This window comes from Acomys russatus, chromosome 25 (genome assembly GCF_903995435.1).
Source record: "Acomys russatus chromosome 25, mAcoRus1.1, whole genome shotgun sequence".
Lineage (NCBI taxonomy): Eukaryota > Metazoa > Chordata > Mammalia > Rodentia > Muridae > Acomys > Acomys russatus.
This window is the reverse complement of record NC_067161.1, coordinates 16,212,708-16,239,943: the sequence shown is the minus strand read 5'-3', so window position 1 is coordinate 16,239,943 and position 27,236 is coordinate 16,212,708. Positions and strand designations below refer to the sequence as shown.

General features: G+C 46.8%; 1 protein-coding gene across 1 annotated transcript; it reads left to right on the top strand.

Annotated features, from left to right (window-relative positions):
- Positions 1–27,236, top strand: Gabrp (gamma-aminobutyric acid type A receptor subunit pi). The gene is made up of 10 exons (XM_051168071.1): positions 1–190; positions 5,999–6,097; positions 6,804–6,922; positions 11,587–11,654; positions 12,460–12,677; positions 16,846–16,928; positions 22,554–22,691; positions 24,347–24,499; positions 24,999–25,186; positions 26,859–27,236. The coding sequence occupies exons 2-10, from the start codon at positions 6,045–6,047 to the stop codon at positions 27,159–27,161; spliced, it is 1,323 nt and encodes a 440-aa protein (XP_051024028.1). The 5' UTR covers positions 1–190; positions 5,999–6,044; the 3' UTR covers positions 27,162–27,236.

Here is a 27,236-nt window from a genome sequence, read left to right as displayed (position 1 = left end):
GTACCTGGTTCCTTGCAGCTCTGCCTTCTGCAGAGAGGGCCATTCCATCCGAGAGTGGATGCATACCTACGTCCAAGAGGTCAGGGCTGATATGAAAAGCACCCTGGGGACCCAAAAGACTATCTTTTGCATGAGAGTCCTGCCTGGGGGCCCGAAGTACCTGCGGCAACAGAGCCTCAACAGCTGCCTGGTAAGGGAACTGCTGCCCACCTCCTGGTGCCTGGAGAGAGAGCCGGAAGGAGCACCAAGTGTGAGACCTGCCAGGGAGGATGGGAGGGAAGGGAGGCAAGCCTGGAATTTGCTGAGCCCTAATTCTGCCTCAGATCTTACAGAATAGTATAATACCCTCTGTTAGAGTGAAGGAAAGTATACATCGGGGTGGAAGAAACCTTCCAAGAGCAAGTGAGGGGCCCGGGTTAGAGCTCCCCCCACCCTCACCCCCCAACCCCCGCCTGGCGCTGGAGCTGTCACTGTTCCCCTCTCTGTTGCCAGGCTAGACCTAGCACAAGGCACACCTTCATGATTTTCTTGGGGAGGACCCAGGGCACGTAGACCATTCCTCCGCTCACGCCCGCCTCCCCCCACATCCCTCTGAACACACTGAAGTGATTGAGGACAAGGGAACAGGCATGGGGGTGAAGGTGGCTAGGGTGTGACACATTGGGGTTTCATGTCGGTTTTTGTTTTGTTTTTTGTGATGGAGTGGAGGGAGGGAGGGAGGTAATCCCCATCAGAATCACCTCTGCTTCTCAGAGCCACTCTAGAAAAACAAATGCCACTGGCCTCCCAGGTGACACTCACATTCTGCATCTGACCTGTTCTCCCTGAGTGGTGCCAACCAGGTATGGGGCGGGGGTTGGGGGGGAGGAGAGCTTCAGCTTGGTATTGTTTTTGTCCTAGTGAGATTGGGTGATGAAACAATATTTATCGTTTGTGTTTATTCCCATTTTTCAGGTGGCAAAACTGAGGCTGGGACGTTAACTATGACCCAGTTTTGTCTAACCCCAAAGGCCAGACTCTCTTCTACATATAGAGGTGGGATTTTAGCCAGAGAGGTCCAGCTAGTGCAAGAATGAATTGGCTGCCCCAAGTCAAGAAATTCCCACCCGTTTCTTGTGTGCAATCGCTGACCGCTAGAGGGAGCTCTAGTCAGCCTCTCCGGCTACCCAGAGTGGTCTATGATCACCACCAAGCACTGGCTTTGGGGTCTGTATGCAAGAGGGATGCCTGAGCCTCCACCAAGACCAATAGACATATAGTAACTTGAATATTGGCTTACCAGATACATGGGCTGGTGGCTCCAGCTGGACTTTCAGCACCCCATGCCCAAAGTGGAGGAACTAGGGACTTTCTTCATCATAAACTGTGCCCAAGCATGCCACAGTCTAGCCTCCTTCTAACTCAGTATTATTTTCTTGTCCTCGGCTACTTTCTCTTTTTTAAAAAATATTTATTTGTTTATTTATTTATTTATTTATTTATTTATTTATTTATTTATTATGTGTGTAGTGTTCTGCCTGCATGTACACCTGCAGGCCAGAAGAAGGTGTCAGATCACATAATAGATGGTTGTGAACCACCATGGAGTAGCTGGGAATTGAATTCAGGTACTCTGGAAGAGCAGTCAGTGTTTTTAACCTCTGTCAGTGTGTTCTGAGTTCTCTGTGTCAGGCTGGAGTGAGAAAAGGTATTAGTGGTGTGGGCCCTCCCCCCAAGAAAACCATGATGGTAAAGTGGTGCCAGATGTGACCTCTGTACAGATCCTAGGACTTTGGAAATGCTGGTTCAGACCATGACCTCTTAACTGCACTGTGATCTAAGGCAACTCTATCACAAATCTGAGGTTCCACTCCTGAACCAGATAGCCAAGATAAATAAATGACCGGGTGACACATGTGGCATCCAGGCTTCTCTGCTACTCTTAATATTGCGCTGAGCATGCTCAGCCCCTAGCGGAGCCAGCAGTCAGAATGCAGGCACACTCCAGAGCCTGGGAGTCCTCGGAGGAGATTTGGAGGCCCATGTTATGAATATTGCCTTCCCAATATAGACTGGTGGCCAGGAAGATCCCTATCTCACAGCAAGCTTGACGACAAAGACTAAATGGATCCCCAGATATATCTGATCAAAGGTGGCTTCTTATAGACAGTGGAAAAATGGACAGGGCCAGTTCAGGCCACACTGGGAAAAACTTGCAGATACCAAGGGCTTGGGGAAAAGGCTGAGTCTCCCCTGAGTGGTTTCCAGTGGCAATGGGTCAGCCTGCGTTTCTTTATCAGCCTCTAGAGGGCCCAGCCTCCTATGTCCAGCCAATACGGCACAGTCTTCCAGAGTCAAAGGAACATCTCTGCCAGTCCCACCCTAGCCCTGTATCCTCCTCTTGAGGGGAGTTGGTGGCTCACTTTCTTATTATACCAAACACCCTGCTGCCTGGGCCCCTGCTGTAGGGCGGTGACAAGACATGTGACTTACAGTTAGCACCCCTCTGATGGCACATTTCTGCTCACACACCTCTGTCCCCCAGCAGGGCCTCTCCTGGTTGTGTGTCTGGCTTCTAAGAGGAACCCCCGTTCACCCTTTAAATTATTAAATAAAGAAATGGAGGGTGTGCAAGCCATTCCAAGGACCCTCTTAAATGTTATGCTGGGCCATAGAGAGGACTTGGGACCAGGGAGAAGCACGAAAGAAAGAAAGTATAACTACTGGTTTTATAGCTGTTATTTCTGATGAGTGAGTGGCTTCCTGCACCCACAGGCAAGCCTCCATTTCTTTATCAGCCTTTAAGAACCACCTCTGTCCCACAGTGAGCAGGACAGGATAGGGTATATAAGACCATGGCGGTCAGTGCTGACTTTATAAGAGTAAAAACTTTGGAAATAACTTGGACGTCATGAGTAGGACGTGTGGCATGCAAATGTTGCATGTTCTTAGCACCCCTGCTGTCTTAAGGACTAGGGAAGCAGATCTCTGCTGACATGGAAAGGTGTGGCTGACACAGGAAAGAGCACGTTTTATGATGCTGTGATCAAGGGAAGGACTCGAATCAGCTACTTGCATTCAGGCTGCCATCGCCTTATTTGCTGTGTAACTCTGGGAATGTCACTCCCCATTAGAGCCTCGGCTCTCTCCTTTGTAAATAGTCTTCATTATTTCAAAGATCTGTGAAGGCTGTAGAGGTGCTTAGCTCAGGCAAGTAGCAGCTGCTACACTCACATGAGGAAAAGAATAACAAAAGGACAAAAGCACGCCAATTTTCCTTTTATTTTTTTATATGTAAATATGTATATTGGATGCCTGGTGTGGTGGTGCACACCTGTAATCCCAGCACTCAGGAAGGCAGAGGCAGGTGGATCTCTCTGATTTTAAGGCCATCTCAGTCTACAAAGCAAATCCAGGACAACCAAGGCTACACAGAGAAGCAACCACCACCAGTTCACCCCCCCCCCCGCGAAAAAAAAAAAACAAAAAGAAAAGAAAAGAAATATGTGTATTTGTAGATATAAGGATAAAAAATTGTTAACAATGGAAGTACCACAGGCATGCAGCTGATAAGAAAACATGGCAAAGGGACTAAACACTTGGTTTTTTTGAGACAGGTCTTTCTAAATCAACTTCATTTTTTTTTTTAAAGAAAGTTTTAGAATTATACTAATATTAAGCCACACACACAAACAACTGTCAAACTCTCAGTATCTTGCACCATAAGGATGTGTCTGTTCCCATCTATAAATCTACACTGGGGCTGCAGAGATGGCTCAGTGGTTAAGAGCACTGACTGTTCTTCCAGAGAACCTGGGTTTGATTCCCAGCACCCACGTACAGCTAACACGTCTGTAACTCCAGTTCCAAGACCATTCTAGACACTCTACTGGCCTCCATGGACACCGCGTGTACATGACGCATAGATGCACATGGTGCATTAAACACATATGCAGGCAAACACCCATACACATACACACTTCTGACCTAATGAATTGTCTATAATGAGCAGATATTGGCTTTGTGAACAGCATACTATTTAATAAACAAATGGCTGGATCTGATCCAAAGATCTAGGTTGCTTAGACTCCAGACAGTGGGAAGACTCACCAGGGCTTGCACAGAAAAGTAGGTGCCCAGAGTGGGCTACCTGGGAAGGGGCCTGACCTTGAGGCCACCACCCTGCCATGTCACCAGCATAGCAGGTCTGCTAGCTGCATGACTACAGATCCCACACCCGAGGAAGCCGAGCCTCTGGAGCATGCTATTCAACTGTCCTCTTGTGCGCACTGGCACACAGCAGCTGAATGGCTTCAGAGCTCAATCAATTAGATGTGGCAGGCTATGGGGATGATGAACATCTTCAGGCTGAGAAAACCATAGGCTGCTGCTGATCCTGGAGGGAGGGGACAAGGCAGCCAGCTCCAGATCTAAACTCACCTCTAGCATTCACAGGCATGGTGTGCTTTTCATGAACCTGTTTCCTCACGATTAGACAGGGATAAGCCCGCCCACTAAGCATGAGGAAGATTGGGTAAGAACACAGCTGGGTAAAGCCCCTCAGAAGAGAGTTATGCTAGGATCCTGTCTGCAAGCATAGCATTGTATCATTAATAGTGTCAGGGGTGGGCTCTCTCCCATGGAGTGGATCTCAAGTTAGGCCAGTCCTTGGTTTGCCATTCTTTCAGTCTCTACTCCATCTTTATGCCTACACTTTTGGTAGACAAGACAATTTGGGGGGTTGAAGGTTTTATGGGTGGGTTGGTGTCACCCTCCCTCCATTGGGAATCTTACCTGGCTATAGGAGGTGGCAACTTCAGGCTCCTTAACTCCTGCTGTAAGAAGTCTCAGCTAGGGTCACCTCCATAGACTCCTGGGAGATGCTCTCCCCGCCCCGCCATTTCCATTCTCTCTATCTGTCCTCCCATCCCCATCCCTGCTCTCCCCACCCTTGATCCCTGTCCCCGTTACCCCCCCACACATACTCTTTCACACAGGAGCCTAGCACAACTGTCTTCTGAGAGGCTTCATCCAGAAGATGATGGAAACAGATACAGAGACCCACAGCAAAACAATAAGGCAAGCTCAGGGAGTTTTGAGGAAGAGTAGGAGGAAGGATTGAAGAAGCTGGAGGGGTCAAGGACACCAAAAGAAGACTTACAGACTAAGCTAACCAGGGCCCATGGGGGCCTCACAGAGACAGAACCACCAACAAAGAACTTGCATGGGCCAGACCTAGACTCCCTACACATACACAGCAAATGTCCATCATGGTCGTCATGTATGTCCCCTAACATTGGGAGTAAGGGCTGTCTCTGACTCTGTTGCCTGACTCTGGATCCCTTTCCCCTACCTGGGATGCCTTGTCTAGCCTCAGTGGGAGAAGATGCACTTAGTTCAGTTGTGACTTGAGGTGCCAGAATGGGTTGGGTACTTCTTAGGAGTCTCCCCTTCTCTGAAAAGGTGTGGGGGGGTGTAGGGGGGAGGCAACATGAGAGTGGTACTGGAAGAAGAGGAAGGAGAGGGGCTGAGATTGGCCTATAAAGTGAAAGAAAGAAAGAAAGAAAGAAAGAAAGAAAGAAAGAAAGAAAGAAAGAAAGAAAGAGAAAGAACAAACACAGCTGCCTAGAAGGCCTGAACTCTTGACTAAACAGAACAATGTCTGGTTTCTTGGATGTAGAGCTGGAGGTGTCAGGACAAGGACACAGTAAGGACAGTGTGGGGCTCCTCAAATATACAGACATATATGCACTCTAGACTGGCTATGAGTGCTATTCCTGGTGAGCCATTGTATAAATTCCACCTGTATCTAGGATGGGCTAAAAATATTAGCTTCCCAAATGACAAGTGTACCTGGATGCTACACAGGGAGCAGGTGCTATACTAAAAGATGTGCAAAGAGGCTGCTCTCCATGCACGTTGGGAAAACACCGTGCCTGACGACCCATGGAAACAGCGGGGCTGGAGGTAGGCGAACCCATGGACTGCCCCGCTCACCTTGCCCCATCTGTCTCCCCAGGTGATTCTTCTTTCAATCTCTCTGTGTGTGAATTAGCTCCTTCAACATGAGCCACTGCCTCTACTTGGCCTTTGTATGTCTGAGTCTCCTCACTCAAAGGTGAGCAGTGCTACCCAAGAATGGCCCAGTGTGAACTGCCCTGGTATGGTCATGTGATGGAAAGGCTTGCGTGCATGCCCCACTTAACTTAAGCCCAAAACCTAGTCCCTTCATCCTCTGAAACACCAGAACAATAAAATGTCTGTGGTTTGTTCTATTTCAGAGAACAAAATGGCCACAGGCCGGTGGACTTGTTTGTTCATAAGATAGGTGGTGAAAGGGAGCTGCGGAGATGGCTCCATGGTTACATGTGCTTCCTGTGTAATCGTGAGGACCAGAGTCCAGATTCTGATGCCCATGTAGCAAGCCTGGCACCCACAAATGCCAGTAAATTGTGGGGCTGCCAAGTGGGGAGGAGATAGGATCTCTGGGGATTTTTTTGTCTTCCAGCCTAGCTGAGAAAACTTGAGGCCCAGGAATAGGTAAAGAGAAACAGAGAGAAGGAAAGTTACTTGGAGGGCTCCCAAATTATCATGACCGTTTTCTCTACAGCAAGTGGGTAAGAAAATGGAAATGCTAACTCAATAGCTGGAAAAATAAGAAATTTCTCCTTAGGAAAGCCACCATGTAAACACACACACACACACACACACACACACACACACACACACACACACACACAGAGTGGAGAGTCAGTCAAGTTCATGTCTATCTGTGTTTATCAATATTTGAACAACATAGGCAACAAAACCACTCTCTCTTCCAGGGTGTGCATCCAGGGGAACCAGTTCAACGTGGAGGGCAACAGAAGCGACAAGCTTTCTTTGCCTGGCTTTGAGAACCTCACTGCAGGATATAACAAATTTCTCAGGCCCAATTTCGGTGGTAGGTTATCCTTTGTGACCAGGACATTAGGTCAAAAGGACAGGCATGGGGTTAAAATGTAGCAGTGGGCTTTCAGGAAGCTTTGCTGACTCCACCCTGATCGGCAGTGGTTGGAAAAGGATGGATAAGAACATGTGCCTGTGATTTTTTTCATGCTACCTTAAAGAAAGCACTTTATCTCTCCATTTGCAAGATAAAGGCGTCCCTTCACCACTATGGTGGGCACAGGAGCCTCTGGCAACCTGTACCACTCTCTTCCTTCTCCCCTACTTCCATGGTTCCTGTTCCAGGAGCTCACCATGTACTGCCAGCATTACTCTACCTGGCCTTCCTGGCCACCTTTGACAGTCTCCTGTCATTTCCACCTGGATTTCCTCCTGGGTCATTTGCCTGCTCAGAACATAAGCATGTGCCCCGGCAGCCTGGCCTGAAGCCCAGGCATTCATTCCAGGCTCTTCTCAGCCCAGCTTCTGTCTGCCTGTCCATTTCATTGTCCCACGATATCCCACAATATGCCCCTAAGCACCCACCAGCATCCTTAGCCTCCTGGCTTCTGTATCTTTGCGCAGGCTGCTCATCTGCCTGAAGTTACTCTTTCACTTGCCTCCCTAGACACATGACAGACCTCCATCATGTCTCGGAGAAAAGGCGACCCTCCTCAGAAAGGCTCTCCCTGATTCCTCCACTGCCCACCCCCTTGTTTTGAGCACAGTCCTGAATCACGTCATTCTTTTATACTGTACCTAGCTTTACGCCCCTTTCCCCGCTGCTTCTCTTGTCTGATGGTGACAGTCTCTGGTCAGATCTAGGACAGCATATGTGGCCAGGTCCACTGGTGGTCAGATGAGAGGAGGTCATTGCCTCTTCAGGTATTTGTTGGTCTGTAAAGAGTGGGGACAGAGGGGGGAAATGGAAGGGCTCTCAGGTCACAAGGTGAGGAGAGAGGAGAGAGAGGGGGTGGGCAAGGAAGTCTGGACAGAGGTGTCTTGGACAGGAGTACTGATGGGAATATGTTTGGAAAAGCCCCTAAGGAGTTCCTGAGCAAAGCTGCCCAGCAGAGAACTCTCTGCCTCTGGGCATCCTGGATCCCCCCTGCCTTGGTGTGCTGTCACGTGCAGATTTCTGGGTGGCTGAAGTCCATGCTGCTACTTATCTGCATGGCCTTACAGCAAGGTCACTGGCAGATTCCTCTGGGCAGCCACTGGGATCCTCAGGCAATGTCACCTGCTCAGCTGGAGAGCTGGACCATGTTTAGTCCCACAGTTAGGATCTGAGTTCTTTATGCCAAGGACCTAGAGAGCCACCACACGCCCTGGGTTCCCAGGCCTCACTACACACTGGCAATAAGGACATATGTCTAAAGAGCTTGTTGAGATCAATTTCTCTTGCCTGACAAACCTCAAACAACTAGCATTATTCTTTGCATTTGCACAAGGACAGGCCAACTAAGGCAGGGGTGTTACGCGAGGAGATTGCTCTGAGAACAGAGCTCCTAGGGTGAGCTTAAGGGACTCTGAGGCCCAGTTCTACCCAAAGTAAATGGGCAAAAACACCTCATATAAAAAGAGAGAAAACAAGCTGGGCGTGGTGGCGCACATTTAATCCCAGCACTTGGGAGGCAAAGGCAGGTGGATTGCTGTGAGTTCGAGGCCAGCCTGGTCTACAAAGTGAGTCCAGGACAGCCAAGACTAACACAGAGAGACTCTGTCTCAGAGAGAGAGAGAGAGAGAGAGAGAGAGAGAGAGAGAGAGAGAGACAGAGAGAGACAGAGAGAGAGAGACAGAGAGAGAGAGAGAGACAGACAGACAGACAGACAGACAGACAGACAGACAGACAGACAGAGAGCTCACATCAGCATGCCAGGTGATCTCAGACATTCCACCTCTTAAGGAAATCTGTCTTGCTGGGCACCCTGTAAACCCATAGAGGTGCCCTTGCTTCCTGTAGTATTTGTGCACCTGGCTTCTTGGCCACCGATGTCCTTGAAAGACAAAACCTCCATCGTATTTTCCAGGAACTAAGCTGGGTAAAGCAAAGGTTTTCAAGTGGGCACTGCCCAGCAATTCAATTTACCTTTTTCCTAGAAGAAAAGTGCCCTCTGGTGGCACAGCTTACATGTATAATTTCAGGGAATGGGAAGCAAGCTGGTCCATAAAACATCCAATGCCGACCAGGCCTGGACTAGACTATAAGAAGAAACTAAGCAAAAAACACCATGGGACTAGAACTCCCATGTGTTTTGCGCTGTGCAGACTGCAGAGAAGGAGACTGTTTTTCGTGTTCTCCAACTCAGTCCTCTCTGATAGGCACTTGTCTTAGCCTGTTTTGTACAGCTACAACCTAAGGCCTGGACCTGGGTAGTTTATAACAAAACCAATATTAAAATGCTGGCATTTGGCTGGGTGTGGTAGCACACATCTTTAATGCCAGCACTCGGGAGGCAGAGGCAATCAGATCGCTGTGAGTTTGAGGCCAGCCTGGTCTACAAAGCAAGTCCGGGACAGGTAAGGAAACCTTGTCTTGGAGAAGGAGGAGCAGGAGGAGGAGGAGGAGGAAGAAGAAGAAACATTGGGAATCATAACAGCAAGTTACATATCATTTAACGCACAGGAAAACAGCACAGAGAGGTCTCACCCTGTGCTTGAGGTCACACTGCAGCAATACATACAAGCCTCTCTCTCTGACTCTTCTCAGTGCTGTGCTTTGCTGTTTTGAGTGGCACAAAGGCACTTAGCACCACACCCTTCCACTCCATCCTCAAACCACCCCCCATTTCCATTAACTGTTAACACTTCCTTCAATTACATCAGCTCTAGAATTCCATTTCCAAATTTTTGCCTTCATCCTCTGGTTTGATTTTCCTGGATTACTAATCCTTTAACTAATCTTTTAATTATTAGGTTGCCTTGACTAGTTCTGACCAATTTGATGATTGGGTTTTTTTTCCTAGTTCCTTTAGAAGCCCATCTCTTCTTTTCCTGGTTCATTGCCACAGCCCACCCCACCCCCATCCCTGCTCCCCACCCCTCACCAGGCTCTCTCAACTATTTAATATAAGTGAGAGCTGTTTTATCCATTAACCTGATTTGCCAAGTGGTCCCTTTCCCAGCCTAACTGGATGCCAGTCACACCACTAACGTCACTGAATGCCCTTCATCACCCTCTTGCAGGTCAGAAAACTACAGTTCTAGGAGCTTGAGTATCTTATCCCCAGTGGCTCTCCTGGGCCCTTCTAACACATCCCCAATTCACAGGGGAGGAACGAGCCTGACCTGGGTGGCTTCTGAGAACAATGGCCCCTGCACTCCAGTCTCCAGAACTAAAAATGGTCCCCAGTGGAGTCTTTTGATCTCCCTAAACACCACTGCTGCTCATAGGAGCAACCAAGGTGACACAGTTCTGGCATCCTAAAGTTTAGTTAGGGCTCCTAAGAGCAAAGGAAGAGAAAGGAAGAAAGGGCGGGCTCAGCAGGAGCTTGGCTGTGGTCAGCCTTCAATGCCGTCATATGGTAAATTCCCTTAATGAAGGGAAATAAAAGTCATTTGTGTACAATCACATGAACAAATCTCTGCCCCACTCTACTTGATTAGTGCCCCCTCCCCTACCCCGCAGGCACCACAGAAGAAGGAGCATACGCCCCCACCTCTACATCCCACAAGCACCACAGAAGAAGGAGCAGACTCCCCCACCCCTACACCCCGCAAGCACCACAGAAGAAGGAGCAGACTCCCCCACCCCTACACCCCGCAAGCACCACAGAAGAAGGAGCAGACGCCCCCTACGGCCACCACCCACCCACCGACCCACCCCCACCCCCACACGCACCACATCAGGAGCAGACCCCTTACCACTAGCCTCTAATATGCATACTAATGGCCAGGGAGAGGGCTCAGCAGGTGAAAGTGCTTGCCTCTCCGCCTGACTGTCTGAGTTCTAGTCCTTGAATTGGTGTAAAAGCTTGGTATAGTGACACACATCTATAACCCAGCACTTCTGTGGTGGTAGCAAAACTTTCAGAGCTTTCACGCCTGATGGCCTCGGGGTAGCTATCCTGTACCAAAATAAACAAGAGAGACTCCGCCTTAAAGCAAAGTAGAGGTGAGAACCAACTCCCCAAGTGTGAGGCACTCTCCCCCCCCCCTCTCCCTCTCTCTCTCTCTCAAATAAGTAAATTAATCTTAAAATGTTTTTAAATACCCATTAGTTAATAATGGTGTGACCTCTCTTATATATCATAATGTCCCCATGTATCTGTGTATATTTTTCATACCGAATGGTTGCTCCTGGGAAGATAAAATTAATTTTCTTATTTTTATAGTTCAGATTATTTAAGTATTTTTAATATGTGTGTATTGCTTTTATGATTTTTAATAGTTTCTATTTCCAACCTACTAATGTAGATACACTGGCTGTAGAGTCTGTAGTGGGGCGGGGGATAAAATGGGTGGTTAGAAGGAAGAAAGCTGCCGGGCGGTGGTGGCGCATGCCTTTAATCCCAGCACTTGAGAGGCAGAGGTAGGTGGATCACTGTGAGTTCTAGGCCAGCTTGAGTCCAGGACACAGACAAACCCTGTCTCGGGGCGGGGGGTGGGAGGAGGAGGAGGAGGAGGAGAGTTTGTATCTGTGTTTCTATGCAAGTCTTTCTGGTTTTTCTCCATTCCCAGGTGATCCAGTTCGGATAGCCCTGACTCTGGACATTGCAAGCATCTCTAGCATTTCGGAGAGTAACATGGTAACTGTCATCCCGTGGCATTCCCCCTGCTCCTTCTCCTTGCTTTTCATGGTGATGTCCTTTTAAGTTACTAAGAAACAGAATGGCAGATGCCAGAGTTCTGCCTCCCAAGCGGAGACAGGTCTTCTGTGTGCCAGGAAGGAAACAGACTCAAAGGCCAGGAAGAGAGAGGAGAAAAGGAAGTGAGTACATTTACCAAGGAATAAAAATTAAGGAAAAGAGGCCAGGCATGGTGGTGCACACCTGAGGCAGGCAGATCTCTGTGAGTTTGAGGCTAGCCTGGTCTACAGAGAGAGTTCTAGGACATCCAGGGCTACACTGAGAAACCCTGTCTTGAAAAGCATATGTGTATGTATGTATGTGTGTATGTATGTATGTATGTATGTATGTATGTATGTATACATATATATATGAGAAGAATAAAAGCGTGGTGCAGAAGTCTGGACTTCACATGATCTTACAGAGAAAGGGACAACTGATGAAAACTAACAATCCAATAACCAACTTGAGAGGACACAGGAAAGATGAAGCCAGGAGGAAGGCAGTTTTCCAAGGGAGCTTGTGAGGCATGATGGGTAAATCCTAGACAACCCTGGCCACCAAAGCCTTCCTCAGTTCAGTGACGCCTGAGTTCTCAGGCAGTGTGAGCTTTTATGTCAGGTAGCTCAAGACCCTGAAAGTGGGCCTCGACATTAGGAGTTTTCTAAAATAAGTATGGGAGTGGAGTGAAACTTGACCCCCTTTCTTCTGTTTTTGGGGTCTCCCTACCCATGCCCATCATTTCCATTTCCGGCTTTCCTCCCAGGACTACACCGCCACTATATACCTCCGGCAGCGCTGGACAGACCCACGGCTGGTGTTCGAAGGCAACAAGAGCTTCACTCTGGACGCCCGTCTCGTGGAGTTCCTTTGGGTACCAGACACCTACATTGTGGAGTCCAAGAAGTCCTTCCTCCATGAGGTCACGGTGGGAAACAGGCTCGTCCGCCTCTTCTCCAATGGCACAGTCCTGTACGCGCTCAGGTGAGTAGGCATATCCGGGAGATGGGGGTTGGAGGAAAAGTCGCGGGTATCCTGGGTACTTCTGACCAGAACCAAAGCAGCCAGTCTGAGCCCCAGTACCTCACAAGATCCTCTATTTTTGTTTTTATTTGATTTGATTTGATTTGGGGGGGGGGGTTGGGAGTTTTGTTAGTGTTATTTTGGGATTTTGTTGTTGGTGTTTTTGTTTTTGTTTTGTTTGTGGAAAATTTAGGGATGGATATTTTTGGTTTGTTTGGGTTTTTTGAGACAGGGCTTCTCTGTGTAGCCTTGGCTGTCCTCGACTTACTTTGTAGACCAGGCTGACTTCGAACTCAGAGATCTGCTTTCCTCTGCCTCCAGAGTGCTGGGATTAAAGCATGCATGACCACATCCGGCCTAGTTCCTCGGTGTTATACCCCAGGCCCATTCAGAAGGGCTTCTTTCCGTACAGCTTGGCAGTTGGAGAGATGGCTTATAAATTAAAAGCACTGTCTGTTCTTCCAAAGGTCCTGAGTTCAATTCTTTCGGAGCAGCTGCTGGGTGCCAGATCCTTGCAGGATACTGAGGGGGAGCCAAGTAACACAGGCCCCCCACCTCTGAGAGAGTACCGCATGTAACCAAATGAACTATTGGGTGCTAGGACCCAAGTTAATGGTTAGGGGTAATGTTAAAATATGCTTTCATAGGACTATGAACTGAGCCTTTAAGAGTGAGGATAGCATTTTGAGTGGTGGTGCACACCTTTAATCCCAGCACTCAGGAAGCAGGCGGATCTCTATGAGTTCGAAGCCAGACTGGTCTAGAGCGTGAGTCCAGGACAGCCAGGGATACACAGAGAAATCCTGCCCCAAAAAGCTCCCCGCCCAAAAAAGTGGAAAAGCTAACAGAAAAAGAAGAAAGGGGGCTAGAGAGGTACCATGAGACCTGAGTCCAGAGTCCCGAAGCTGGTGTAAAAGCTGAGCCTAGTGGCATGCATCTAAAACCCCAGTGGCTGATAGATCTGGCTGTTTAGTAGCCATCCTGACTAGCCTTAAGCTGGAAGCCCCGGGTTCAATGAGAAAGAAAAGAAAAATAGGGTGTGGACCGGATGGCATCCTGAATAAAATGCTTGCAACCCAGGCATGAGGATTAGAGTTCGAAGCCCTACCACTCACTTAAACATAGGGTGGGCATGATGGCCCACCTGTACGCTCAGCCTTTGGAAGAGAGAGACAGGCTCTCTAGAGAAAGATGTCTACTAACCTAGGTAATTCCATGAGTTCCAGGTCCACTAAGAGACCATGCCTCAATATGTAAGACAGCGTGGTTGAGGAAGATACTCAAGCTCTGGCCTCCATGTGTGCACACACATGCAGGTGCCTGCACAGCCCTCACACTTATGCTTCTACAGACATGCACAAACAAATGTACACATTCATATACACAAATAAATAAGGTGGAAAAGAAATGGAGGAAGGTATCCCAATGCCAGTAACCCACATGCGCAAGTACACCTGACATGCGCGCACACATCTCTCTCTCTCTCTCTCTCTCTCTCTCTCTCTCTCTCTCTCTCTCTCTCTCTCTTTCTCTACACAGGAGAAGGGGAGAGGATGAGGGAGAGGAGGCGGAGGGACAGAAGACAAGGAAGGGGAAAGCCATGAGCAGAGAGATATCTATGTAAGGAATTTGTCTTTCACGGGGCTCAGTGCAAGGGGATATCTCTACGTTGCATCTCTGCGTGTCTGAGACATGTTTGCACAAAGAAGCAAGGTGTGTGTCCCAAAGACTCTACGTACTTGCAGCTACAGGCCACCTTCCTAAATTGCCAAGGCCTAAAGTTCCTTCCTTCTCATGGGTTTCCCCTCAATGGCTGAAACAGGAAAGAGGTGCCCTGTTCTGTGTCAGGCAGCCTACACGACTGTCTTATTGCAAGAGCTGTGCACACCTGGGCTCCCTGAGTCCTTGGGGTGCAGATCAAGTAGTAAAGATGAACGGACTGACCTTTAATCACAAGAAGGGCCTGAAGTTATAAAGCAAGGACTGAGCGTAACTGATAAAGTAGCATTTCTGGGCATGCGTCAGCGATGCAGAGAGCTGCCCAGACCCCACACCCTCTCTCAGGGAACCTAACTCTCCTTTGATTCCAAGTCTGCATCTCCCCAAGCTTCCATGGCAACCTGTTAGCACAGTAGGTGTGGGCATATATACTCTGTGCCTGAGGAGTGCATCTGCTCTGTGTTACAGCACACAGCACAGTCAGCCTGGGTGAGAATTACCGATGAACCACAGTTGTCAGACAACGTGCCGCTGGAATCGTGTCCTAAACGGCTCTGTGAACTTAGGCATGTACTAGACCCTCTGAGCCTCAGGTTCCTTAACAGCAAAATAAAAATAATAGCAGTTCGAGGGCTGGAGAGATGGCTCCATGGTTAAGAGCACTGGCTGCTCTTCCAGGGGACCCGGGTTCAATTCCCATCACCTACATGGCAGTTCAGAACTGTAACTCTGTAACTCTAGTTCCAGGGGATCCGGCACATTCACAGAGACATACATACAGGTGAAACACAATTGTACATAAAATAAATAAATCTTTAAAAAATAATAATAACAGTTCTTATATCATAGGCTAGTCAAACGGCTTAACGCATGTGACATCCTCGACACAGAAACTGGCTTGCGATAAGCAACCAGTAACCAACAGTTGCGTTTCTCTGTTTCCCTTAAGGGGGTGTGAGCACCATCAAGTTGGATACCGTGCCATAAACTCATCTGCCTCCTAGAGTGCCTGGCATTGTACTTAATAAATCGGGGACCTAGTAAAAAAAACAATGTGTGAATGTTAAAGAGGAAGATAAAAGCCTGACTTCTAAGCTCTCCACTGTGAGGACTTCACTGATGTTTATTTTAGTTGAGCAGCTTTAGGTGAACCCAAGAGCCGTGAGCTGTTGTACTTGGTGTCCTCTATATATCCTGATGCCATCAGAGAGCCAGGAGAGCAGGACTCCTGTCCCGGCTCTGCCACTCAGAGCCTTGTGAGCGTATGTGAGCCCAGTGATCACTGTCCCAGCACTACGATGGGCTGTCATGCAGCGTACATTGAAAACCTAAGTCTAAAAGCATCCGCAGGAAGAGAACAGGGCACAAAGGCTCACCCATAACCAAGAAGCTATTTGAATTAATAGCTGCCAGAGCAGGGAAAAGTTCGTTGTCTCCACTGGATATGTCAGCTGTACATCAGAGCAGCCCTCATGCTCAGGAGTAACTGGCCTAGACAAAACTGGTTCCATGGGGCTTTGTCTTGTTTCATTTTGTCTGTGTGCTTTGCTGTTGTCATTTTGTTTTGAGGTTTAGGTGTTTATTTGCTTGAGAGTTTTTGTTTGAGAGAGAAAAAGAATGTGAGGTTGGGTAGGTAGGAAATGAGGAGCATCTGGGAAGTGAAGAGCATCTGGGGGGTGAGGAGCATCTAGGAAGTGAGGAGCATCTGAGAATAGTTAGGGAAATAATATGAGTAAAATAGATTTATGAAAAAAATTAGAATTTTTAAAAAGCATCTCCAGAGCAGGAGAGACAGCTCAGCCCTTGAGAGAACTTGTCGCTCTGGCAGACAAGTTCCCAGCACCCACATGGTGGCTCACAACCATTGCTAACTTCAGTTCCAGCGGACCCAATGCCTTTATACACATAGCATAGATAGACTAAAGCTAACAATATATTTTAAAAAATATCTTCAAGCAGGGTGTGGTGGCACAGACCTGTAATCCTAGCACTCAGGGAGGCAGAGGCAGGTGGATCACAGTGAGTTTGAGGCCAGCCTGGTCTACCAAGTGAGTCTAGGACAGCCAAGGCTACACAGAGAAACCCTATCCTGAAACAAAACAAAACAACAGCAAAATGTCTTCAACACCCTGGAGAAAGAGTCTCTTTTATAATATTGTGGATGTTTTCCCTCTGAGCTGCCAGCATTCCAGCTTCTTCCACTCTGGATCCAGTTTTAACTGGCTCTGAAGAGTGCTGCTGAGCAGAGAAAACCTCAGGAATGCTTGGATGCAGGCTTCAAGTCACACATCCCCATAGGCATCTGAGAAAAAGTCCTTTTGGAGCAGCCATTGGAAGAAAGGCGAGCTTTCTGTCTTTTCCTCACAGCCCTGTCTCTGAGCCCCTTTGTTTGTTCTTATTTTTTTTTTAGAATCACAACAACTGTTACTTGTAACATGGATCTGTCTAAATACCCTATGGACACACAGACCTGCAAGTTGCAGCTAGAGAGCTGTGAGTATACATGCTGATGAAGGCCCCCGGGGTGACTCTCCTGGGTGATTTCTATCTCTTTTTTGCAGAGTACCCATATCTATGCCTTTTCTTTTTTCATATTGAACCACAGTGGATTGAACCGTTCGGCCTATACCTCAAAGGCAAATTGCAACATTGCACCTTTAGGGGAGAACTATTGCATGTTAGTACCGAATATCTCCAGCCATGAGTAGAGAGATGATGAAAGAAGATGCTTTAACATAGATGATTGTGTAGATCACGGTCAGCAAACTGCTTTCATCTGCCCAGTCCTGCCTAGCTCCCATTTCTGGAAGAGCAGTTGTATTATAGAGAGCGATGCCCACTCATTTGGGGATTGTCTATGGGCCGCTCGCTGTCACACTGTAATAACAGAACTGAGTATTTGTGATAGAGACTGTATGACCCACAAAGCCTAAAATAATGACATTCGTCATCACTGCAGAACTTTTAGAGGCCGACAAGAGTTATTTCCATGTGAAATTCCAAGGAGTGTATCCTTTCCCAGACTCCATAACCATAGATTCTTGTTTTATGAGATTTCTTTCTTTCTTTCTTTCTTTCTTTCTTTCTTTCTTTCTTTCTTTCCTTCCTTCCTTCCTTCCTTTCTTCCTTCCTTTTCTTTTCTGAGTGCTTTATCTGCATGTACACCTGCAGACCAGACGAGGGCATCAGCTCTCCTTATAGATGGTTGTGAGCCACCATGTGGTTGCTGGGAATTGAACTCAGGACCTCTGGAAGTGCAGACCGAGCTGACTGGAGCTAAGCCATCACTCCAGCCTCAAGTATTTCTATTTTATAGAAAACATCTTGATGGAAACGGATCTAAGCTAACACCTGATACTTAGCACTTACAATATTTTACTTATGCCATCTCTCAGGCCACTCATCCTCGGGGGGGGGGGTGGGGGGGGTGGGTCTGGAATTCCAGGTGAGTTCTTGGTGAGTCATTCTATGGCTTCGACCTTTGTGCACACTCCCACTCTTGCTCTACCAAAACCGAACCAACCACGGGCTGCTCTAGAAGCTGATGCAGAAGTCCTGGACCTCACCAACTCCCTTTCTTGTTTGTTACTTAATATGCCTCTGGCTACCCTCAGCCTACCAGAAGGCCTCAAAAGGTTTCTTTTTCTTTTCCTAATGGAAATAAATGCACCATGGCCTCTAGCCATGCCTCGCTATGAGGCTGCAGAGGAAGTAGAGAAGCCAGTCAGGAAATGACCGTAGGAGGGACAGCTAATGTGATGACCTCAATCTGCCTGTGCCCTGGTCGCCTTGACCAAACCACTTTTCCATTAGAACCGTGAAAATAATAATTAATAATAGAGCTCGTTTCCTGTGATAAATATCACTGCTTCCACATGCTAGGCACTCTCACAGATGCCTTCCAAACAAACTTATGTGTTGTTTTCCCACCTTATGATTTATAGAAATTGAGGCTCATTACAATTTAGCATTTTCCTGAAGGGACCAGGAAGCAGAAGCCCAGGTAGAGGGGCAGACAGTTCCAAAGGCTCTTCTACCGGCCAGCAAAGCCCATGAGGATTTTGCTCCAGTGGTTTGTTTGTGGCCTGAGCTATACATCTTTCCTGGATGTACCATAATGTGGCTTTAAGCAATTGTATGAGATTTCTAAGTTCCCTAGCGCCCATTGATTTTCATCATTTTCCCCCAGACTGAGGGACCACGTGATGCTTCTTTGGGATTCCCAGATCCTGCTGGATATTAAGTTGGAATACGATGTGACTATTGGACAGTAGCCTCCAGCTTCTTCCATGCCAGTTCCTTTTGGTTCCTTAGGACCACGGCCAGTGTTTTTCTCTTCCTCTGTATCTTAAGAAAAATATTTTGATTCGGTCTAATATCTCAGTTCTACATATTTTCCCACTAAGGTCTCCAGCTAGTCTGGGTGACTGATTGCGTTCCATCTGCCTGCCCTTCAGTCCGTCCACCCATCCATTCAACAACTACATGCCCGTTCTGTGCTAAACACTGTGGTGAGTGTTTGCAGTACAAAGATAAAATGATTTGCCAGTCTTCAAGAAGTGTACCTACCTCCTTATGGAGAACACAGGACTTAAAATAATTGTGGAAGAATTAATGATAACAGTAAAAAAAAGTAATAGGACCATGGATGCCTGGTAGGAGTCAGAGATGCCCAGAGGGACTTAACCACCTGCTATCAAAGGAGAGATCAGTTTCAGCTGGCTGAGGGGACAAAAAGCAGGGCACAGTACCACAGGAACAAGAAGAAATAGAGCAAAGATTAGTAAGGAGTTGAGCCGGGCATGGTGGCACATGCCTTTAATCCCAGCACTCGGGAGGCAGAGGCAGGCGGATTGCTGTGAGTTCAAGACCAGCCTGGTCTACAAAGCAAATCCAGGACAGCCAAGGCTAACACAGAGAAACGCTGTCTCAAAAACAAAAAACAAAAAACAACAACAACAAAAAAGATTAATAAGGAGCAAATATAGTTGGGACATGGGGGGGCGTGTGTTGTGGAGGGCAGGGGGGCAGGGAGTGGGTAGGGAGTGGGCAGGGAGTGCCTGTCTAGCATAGGAAAGGCCCTGGCTCAATCCCCAGCACAGGGACAGAAAAGCCAAATACACAGTGTGCAATCACTGGTGTTAATAATGCAGCTGCCTCCAACACGTAAAAGAACTTAGTTGGTATATGTAAAGCTTCAAAAAGTGCTGTGGGTAAATGAGCCTCTAAATTATAATCTGGGAATTTCCTAGAAAGGAAAATGAGGGTTCACTTTAAATGGATGTAGGTCAAATCAATTCCTCGGGATTGTTTAACAATAGTAAGCTTCTCTGGCTATCCACCATATTTGGGCACCTGTGGTAGAAGAAACGGTGCCACCAATATGACTCATTAAGGCATCAAAGTGGAAAATAACTACAAGCAAGCCTTGGGGACCACTGGGTACTCTACACAGAAGGGCACAAGTGAGCAACTCCAGAAGAGAAGAGCCATTTTGAGAAAAAGCCATTTTTCAGAAGCACACATTTAATTAAAGACTTAGGCAGATTAATTATCCTGTTGATTCAGTGCAAGCAACCCCTTCTCGAAGCCACGCAGCTGTGTGGTGGCAGAACGCAACTGAGGCTGTCAAAAAGAGGAGTCATGCTCCCGCAGCACAATAGAAATAATTGCCCTCCATGAGTCTTGGCCGGCTCACCCCAAATCCCAGGAGCAAGATTCTCCGGGAAACTTCAGCACTGTGTGTGTGCAGACACCATCCCCAAGGAGCAGAGGGAGTTTCCACAGAATGATTATTAGCAGGCATTTAGGTATTAAAACACCACACTAGGATTTGTGTGTGTGTGTGTGTGTGTGTGTGTGTATACACTATATACATGTGTGTGTATATACGTACACAAACACACTAAAAAAAGAATTGATATCATCTTCACTTGGGACTATGAGCCTCTACTAGGGTTGACACCAAGTACCCTGGTAGAAATTTGAATTCCTCATTTTCATAGAAATATCTTCATTCCTTGGGGATTCCAGGCTAATTTCAGTGGCTAGCTTCCTTCCACTCATTTTTGGATGATTCCAACAGAAAACACACAACCTTTCCTGGAAATCCTCAAGAAGCTCAGTCAGGCATCATAAGATAAAGCCTACTGAACACCTCCTCCATAATGATGCTTCTTAGTACAGTATTGGCCCCAACAGCAGCACCATCATCCCAGTAACCTTTGAAGCCAAGGCAATAGACATTTGTGTTTACGACCAGAGGTGCTGGAACCGTGGCGCTACGTCACCAGCTGTATGAATTCAGCTAATGACCCTCTCCGAGTCTCAGCTTCCTACTCACTGAAATGGAAAAAGTACCAGGAACTGGCTCAATAAGTTGCCTTCTATTAATCAAGTTTATTGACCTATAATTTATGCACTATAAATTTCACCTTTTTTGAGATAGGATTTCTCTGTGTATCCTTGGCTATCCTAAAGCTCACTCTGTAGACCAGGTTGGCCTCAAACTCAGAAATCCACCTGCCTCTGCCTCTTAAATGCTAGGATTAAAGCCATGCACCACCACTGCCCAACTAAATTCACCTGATTTTAATTTGTGTGTGATTCAAAGTGTGTAGCCATTGGTGGCTTGCATTGCTGGAACATTCTCATCACCCCCAAAGACCCTTTGTACCTACTGTGATCATCTCAATTTCCTGCCACTGACTCCAGGTACCACTAAGTTACGTTCTACCACAGTGAATTTGTCTCTCCTGGGCACTTCATGTAAATAAGACCAAGGTAATCTGTTCCCTTTGCATCTGGTGTTTTCCACAGAATACAGTACTTCATTCCTTTTGATTGCTCAGTACTGTTTCTTTCCAGCTTTTCAGTGGATAGGCTTTTGGGTTATTCTTACATCTAGTCACTGTAGATAATGGTGCTGCACATGCCTTTCTGTGACTTCATCCCTCCTAAGTACATACTTCTGGAATAGAGTTCTGATTCCAATGATACACTTCCTATTTAGTCTTTTTATGGTAGTCTTTGTGGCTGTTTGTCTTACATTCCTACCCATGAAGTTCCAGCTTGCCAATGCCTTCATCACGTTCCTCATCTCTTCCTTACCATTGCTGTCTTAACAGCTATGAAGTAGTGTGTGGGTTTGCTTTGTTTTTTCCTAGTGACTGATGACATTGAGTCTTTTTTTTTTTTTTTTTTTTTTTTTTTTTTTGTGCTTGGTGCCTACACACCCATGGCTGCAGCCAGGGTTATAGCAGATGATAATGCTGCAAGGCTCTTACAAGTAGCTTACAGAGTAGTAAATAGGGCAGTTATTATCAGCACAAGCTGTGGGCTTTGAGAGTAAGCTTTCCCGAGCCAGGCACTGTGCTGGCTTTTGTCTATATCTTGAGAAAGTTAAGAAAACCCCTAGATTCTGAGAATGTTCACATATAATGGGCAAATGATTCCACAAGTCTAAGGTGCAGTATTTAGTGAATGGGCATATTTTAAGAGAAAACGCAAGCTCTACCTCACACACCTAAGTTGAGGGTAAGATCCATCACAATTTCGGATATGTAAAAACCAAAGTCCATCTTCAAACAGAAGCGGCTCCTAAAAGAGAGCTATTATCAGTACCATCAACTGATATTAGTACAGTTAACGTTTAGCAAAAGCACAGACTGACCGGTATTCATAAAGTGGCTGGTTTCATGATACTTTAGTTGTGCATTCATACCGATAGGATGATGACTAGACAACTTCCAAAGTCCCAGGCAGCGTTACTGAAGCTTAGACTCCTCTGAAAGGCAGAATCTAGCATGGCTCTCTTGGTGATAACATGCTTTATAAGTGTCGTTCAGTAGTGAAGGGAGCCATTTTTTTACCACCCGCCAGGCTTGGACAATGCTTAGCATAGAACTACTTCTCAACCAATAAAAAAAAAGAAAATGGCCCTAGCAAAGGATCTCACTCTGCAGTGCTTAAGAAACCTTGCCAACATTTGAATGGCATGCTCCTGTGGACTTAATGCCACCAGGATAGAGCTCTTGCAGTGTCTGCACTGGAGCATTTCCCAAACCAGCTGAGTCTGCGGCATCCATGCACTGACCATGGCTCACTCTCGTTCGCCAGGGGGATACGATGGCAGTGATGTGGAGTTCTCCTGGCTGAGAGGGAACGATTCTGTGCGTGGACTTGAAAACCTGCGCCTTGCTCAGTACACCATCCAACAGTATTTCACCTTGGTCACCGTATCCCAGCAGGAAACAGGTAATTCTTGTGACCCATCGCACAGATTAAAAATACTTAAAGGAGGGGTTGTAGAGATGGGCCAGTGGTTAAGAGTACTGGCTGCTCTTCCAGAGGTCCTGGGTTCAATTCCCAGCATCTACATTGCAGCTCACAACCATATGTAACTCCCGTTCCAGGGGACCTGATACCCCTGGAACATACAGACATACATGAAGGCAAAATATGAATGCACATAAAGTAAAAATAAATGACTAAATAAAAATACTTAAAGAAAAGGTTGCACCCTGAATGATAAGTGGCATCGCCTCTGTCTCTATTCCTATGGGGTGCAAGCATCCTATAGTGGTACTGAGTGGGGGAAGGGTGATAGCCAGGGACGGAGGCTTCTGTGCACTCCACATTCAGGGTTGACATGGTCTGCTGGAGAATGTAACCCTCTGGGCCAGCACTGAAGTTAAGCTAATTACCTTCTGGGATGTTCTGACTGTTCAAATGCAGCACTCCCTCACGCATAAAAGTCACTCGTGTTTCTAATGAGTACACGGGTCACTGAAGGGTGAGGCTAAGAAAGTCCTCACAGGTGCAGAAGGCGGCGGCAGCACCACGTGATCTCCTCGTTACACAAATTATTGGTTCATCGTGGGTAGAGCTGGATCTCTGGGAGCTGGTGGTTTTAAGTAGGTGTCTTCTACACGGCGTGATTTTGTATACAAACAGAGGCGTTTTCTTCTCTGTTCCTCCCGGTCAAGTTAGCGATGATTTGTCTCAGTATTTACATTCTTTAAAACCTTACCCTGTACTTTAGTTCAGTCTAGATGACCTTGTAAATCAAAATGTGTGCCAAAACTGCACCTGGAAAAGGGAGGGAAGATATGGCTCCCTATTGCTTACATTCCACGCATGTAGCATGTGTACATTGGTAATTTCCTAAGTATGATCCTGAAGCGATGCTTCTGAAATCAACAAAAATTAAATTATAGGGGCTGGATGGATCACTCTGTCAGTAAATTATGAAGACGAGTTCAATCCCCACAATCCTCTGCGGGTGGGGAGGGAGGAGGCGGGCCGCAGGGCGGGGCGGGAGCTGAGCACACCACTTGTAATTCCAGCCCCAGTGAGGCAAAGACAGGCTCACTGGCCAGCCACCTAGCCTACTTGGCAAGGTCCAGGACGGGAAGAGATCCTGTCTCAAACAAAAGGGTAAACGATGCCTAAGCAACACCCGCGCAATACGCATGCGCACACGCGCTTATACGCAAAAATTAAACTGTGTCTCATAGTCCTGGTCACTTTAATCTTGAAAACAATGGGCTGTCTTAAGTAATCTTCATTAAACAGGTATTTATTAACAACTTAACTTGTGAACGCAAGACTGAGAGATGCAGAGTTTGCCCCCTTGGCGTTCACAGTGATCTGGATGTTAGGAAGACAGGTGCTCACAGTGCTGAAGGAATTCTTTGATAAAGGATGAGTGTGGGGTTAAGTAGCAGCAGCCCTGTAAGTCCCACGCCAGGCATCGTTGAGGTCTTTTGTGGTAACCAGAGTGACAGTTCATAGGTGACTAGATTACGGAGACAGAGGACTTAACGTGAGTGTGGTTTGGTTAAGCGCCTCATCACGCAGCTACTCTGTGTCAACAGACACAATTTCTTATCTCTTGTTTGCACTCTCAGGAAACTACACGCGATTGGTTTTGCAATTCGAGCTTCGAAGGAACGTCCTGTATTTCATCCTGGAGACCTACGTTCCTTCCACGTTCCTGGTGGTGCTATCCTGGCTTTCCTTTTGGATCTCTCTGGATTCAGTGCCTGCGAGAACGTGCATTGGTAAGCGGCTCCCGCAGGCAACTTCTAAGAACTAGGTCAATCAGGTGCCTTTAAATGTCATCATTATTTTCACTGATACTTATGGAGCCATCAAAAGAGTTGGTATCTTGAAAAATGAATTCAGAGATAACATAAGAATTTCCTTTTTATGTATGTTCTATTGCGACAGAAGAGGTCAGCTTGTGCGTGAACAGTCCACGGTCAGTTACTTTATGCATTGGCCATTCTTCCCTAAGAGAAGACAGAAGATGACATATTTAGAAAACCATGTCATGTATATTTGGTCAAGATGATTCAATTAGCCCTATTCCAGAAGGTCACAGCCTCTTTAAAACAAAATCTGGACTATTCCTGCTTCCCGTCCTCATTTTGCTAGCTCCGATCAGCCAATTTCATCCTGGAGACCTACGTTCCTTCCACGTTCCTGGTGGTGCTATCCTGTCTATCTTGGCTGGTCAATGGTACACCAGCACGGAACGGTTTGTGCTTGTTTTCCCAGGGGTGACAACGGTGTTATCCATGACCACGCTGATGATTGGCTCGAGAACATCCCTACCGAACACCAACTGCTTCATAAAGGCCATCGACGTGTACCTGGGGATCTGCTTCAGCTTCGTGTTTGGGGCCTTACTGGAGTATGCGGTTGCTCACTACAGCGCCTTACAGCAGATGGCAGTCAAAGATAGGGTAAGGACTTTGAGGGCGGTGTCTCTGATCTGTCACTTAGAGGGACCTGCTCTGCTGTGAAGAGTGTATCCTATCCAGGTTTGGTTCCCAGCCCCAGAGTAACCTACTTTGTGCTAGTGAATCTCATGCTCACTAAGGTGGGCACACTTGGAGGTCATGGTGTCCCTTGGCCAAGGTTGCTCTTTTCACTAAATAAAATAAGGATATCAAACTTTAATTTTCTAGCAGAAAACTATTATTCATATGCAACATGAAAGTATAAGAGCAAGCATCTCAGAAAAAGCCCAGTATCAAACTAGACATGCTTAGATGGTCACACCTTTCAGATTAACATATAGTTATTATATTCTTAAATTACACAAGTACCAGTTTATCCAGGAAAAAAAAAAAAAGACATATGGAAGAAATTGACTTGTAACAAAATCCCAGAGGCAAGGAGACTGAGAGGTAGAGGTGGGAGTCTCACCTAAGACTCACTTGCTCCAGTGTGATGCACTGTTTTCCCCTCACACAGTCAGCAACAGGCCATCCCTATAATGATTACTCTTTGCAGCCCCACTGGACCTCAGGGTTATCTGGAAACTGAATTTGATAGACATGAGCATACTGAAGCTCATACAAAGAAACAAAAATGACAGGGAACTAGGCGGGCGTGGTTGGCGCACACCTTTAATCCCGAGCACTTGGGAGGCAGAGGCAGGTGGATCGCTGTGAGTTTGAGGCCAGCCTGGTCTACAAAGTGAGTCTAGGACAGCCAAGGCTACACAGAGAAACCTTGTCTCGAAAAACAAAAACAAAACAAAAAACCCAAACAAGCAAACAAACAAACAAACAAAAATGACAGGGAACCAACTCAGAAAAGTGCCACCTAAGCAGCGTGCTAGGACTACCAGGGTCTAATAGTGAGGGTGTGGGCAACCAGGAGATCCAGTGGCTTTGTCATTGTGCTTGGTTGTTGAGACCAATCTGAACACCAAAGACAAAGGGGCGTGTGTAGCAGCCAGAAAGAATATAGATTTCATGTGTCCCGTGTAGGCTTCCCCAGGAACACACGGAAATCCAGACCTGCTGGACTGACAGATGAGGGTTGGAGAATTCCCGAGATCTTCTACCAAAGGCACCAGTGTGTCCCCCCATCACCCCAACCCCGCACCAATGCATAGAACCACAGATGTACTATGGAGTATATGCTATGTTCTTTCCATCTGAGTATCCCAAACTGAAGGGAGACGAAACCCTAGTTCTCCTTATTTTATTATTGAGAAAATTTCCCTCAAAGTGGCGAAGCAACTCAGGCAAGACCTCACATTCTGTGTCACCAAGCCTTGCTGAATAGTGGAAATTCCCCAATTTGCAGGGAATACCACTGTTTCTATGCCTGTAGCAAAGACCACATGAACACAATGGGCTTATATTATCTCTCACAATCTCTTCTCTCTGGAACAGTCTAGAACTTTACCAAGTACCCACCAGGTGCTTCACACAACGTATACCACTTTACCTTCCCCATAGTGTCATGAAGGAACAATTAATGAATATCATTAGCATGTTGCAGACAAGGAGATCACACCTTAAAGGGATTTAGGTAACTCCATCGCATGCTGTTTATCACAACATCATCTGCGTGTGCTACTGTGTCCTGTCTTCCGAGCTAACTATAGTCTATGCCCAGGGGACAGCGAAGGAACCAGAAGAAGTCAGCATCACTAACATTATCAACAGCTCCATCTCCAGCTTTAAGCGAAAGATCAGCTTTGCCAGCATTGAACTATCCGGTGACAGTGTCAACTATAGTGACTTGACAATGAAAACCAGCGACAAGTTCAAGTTCATCTTCCGAGAAAAGCTCGGCAGACTTGTTGATTATTTCACAATTCAGAACCCCAGCAATGTGGATCGATACTCCAAACTACTATTTCCTTTGATTTTTATGTTAGCCAATGTATTTTACTGGGCATACTACATGTACTTTTGAGACGACGTTGAACTTTTGCATGCCATGTGTCTTTAACAGAATTACATAATAATGTTAAGAGTATTCTAGGACACG

Bases quoted from the DNA above. Each gene is read 5' to 3' on its own strand.
- Gabrp (XM_051168071.1), top strand. From the start codon at position 6,045: ATGAGCCACTGCCTCTACTTGGCCTTTGTATGTCTGAGTCTCCTCACT. The intron at 12,678-16,845 runs GTGAGTAGGCAT...TTTTTTTTTTAG, and splicing joins ACAGTCCTGTACGCGCTCAG to AATCACAACAACTGTTACTT. The intron at 22,692-24,346 runs GTAATTCTTGTG...TTGCACTCTCAG, and splicing joins CGTATCCCAGCAGGAAACAG to GAAACTACACGCGATTGGTT.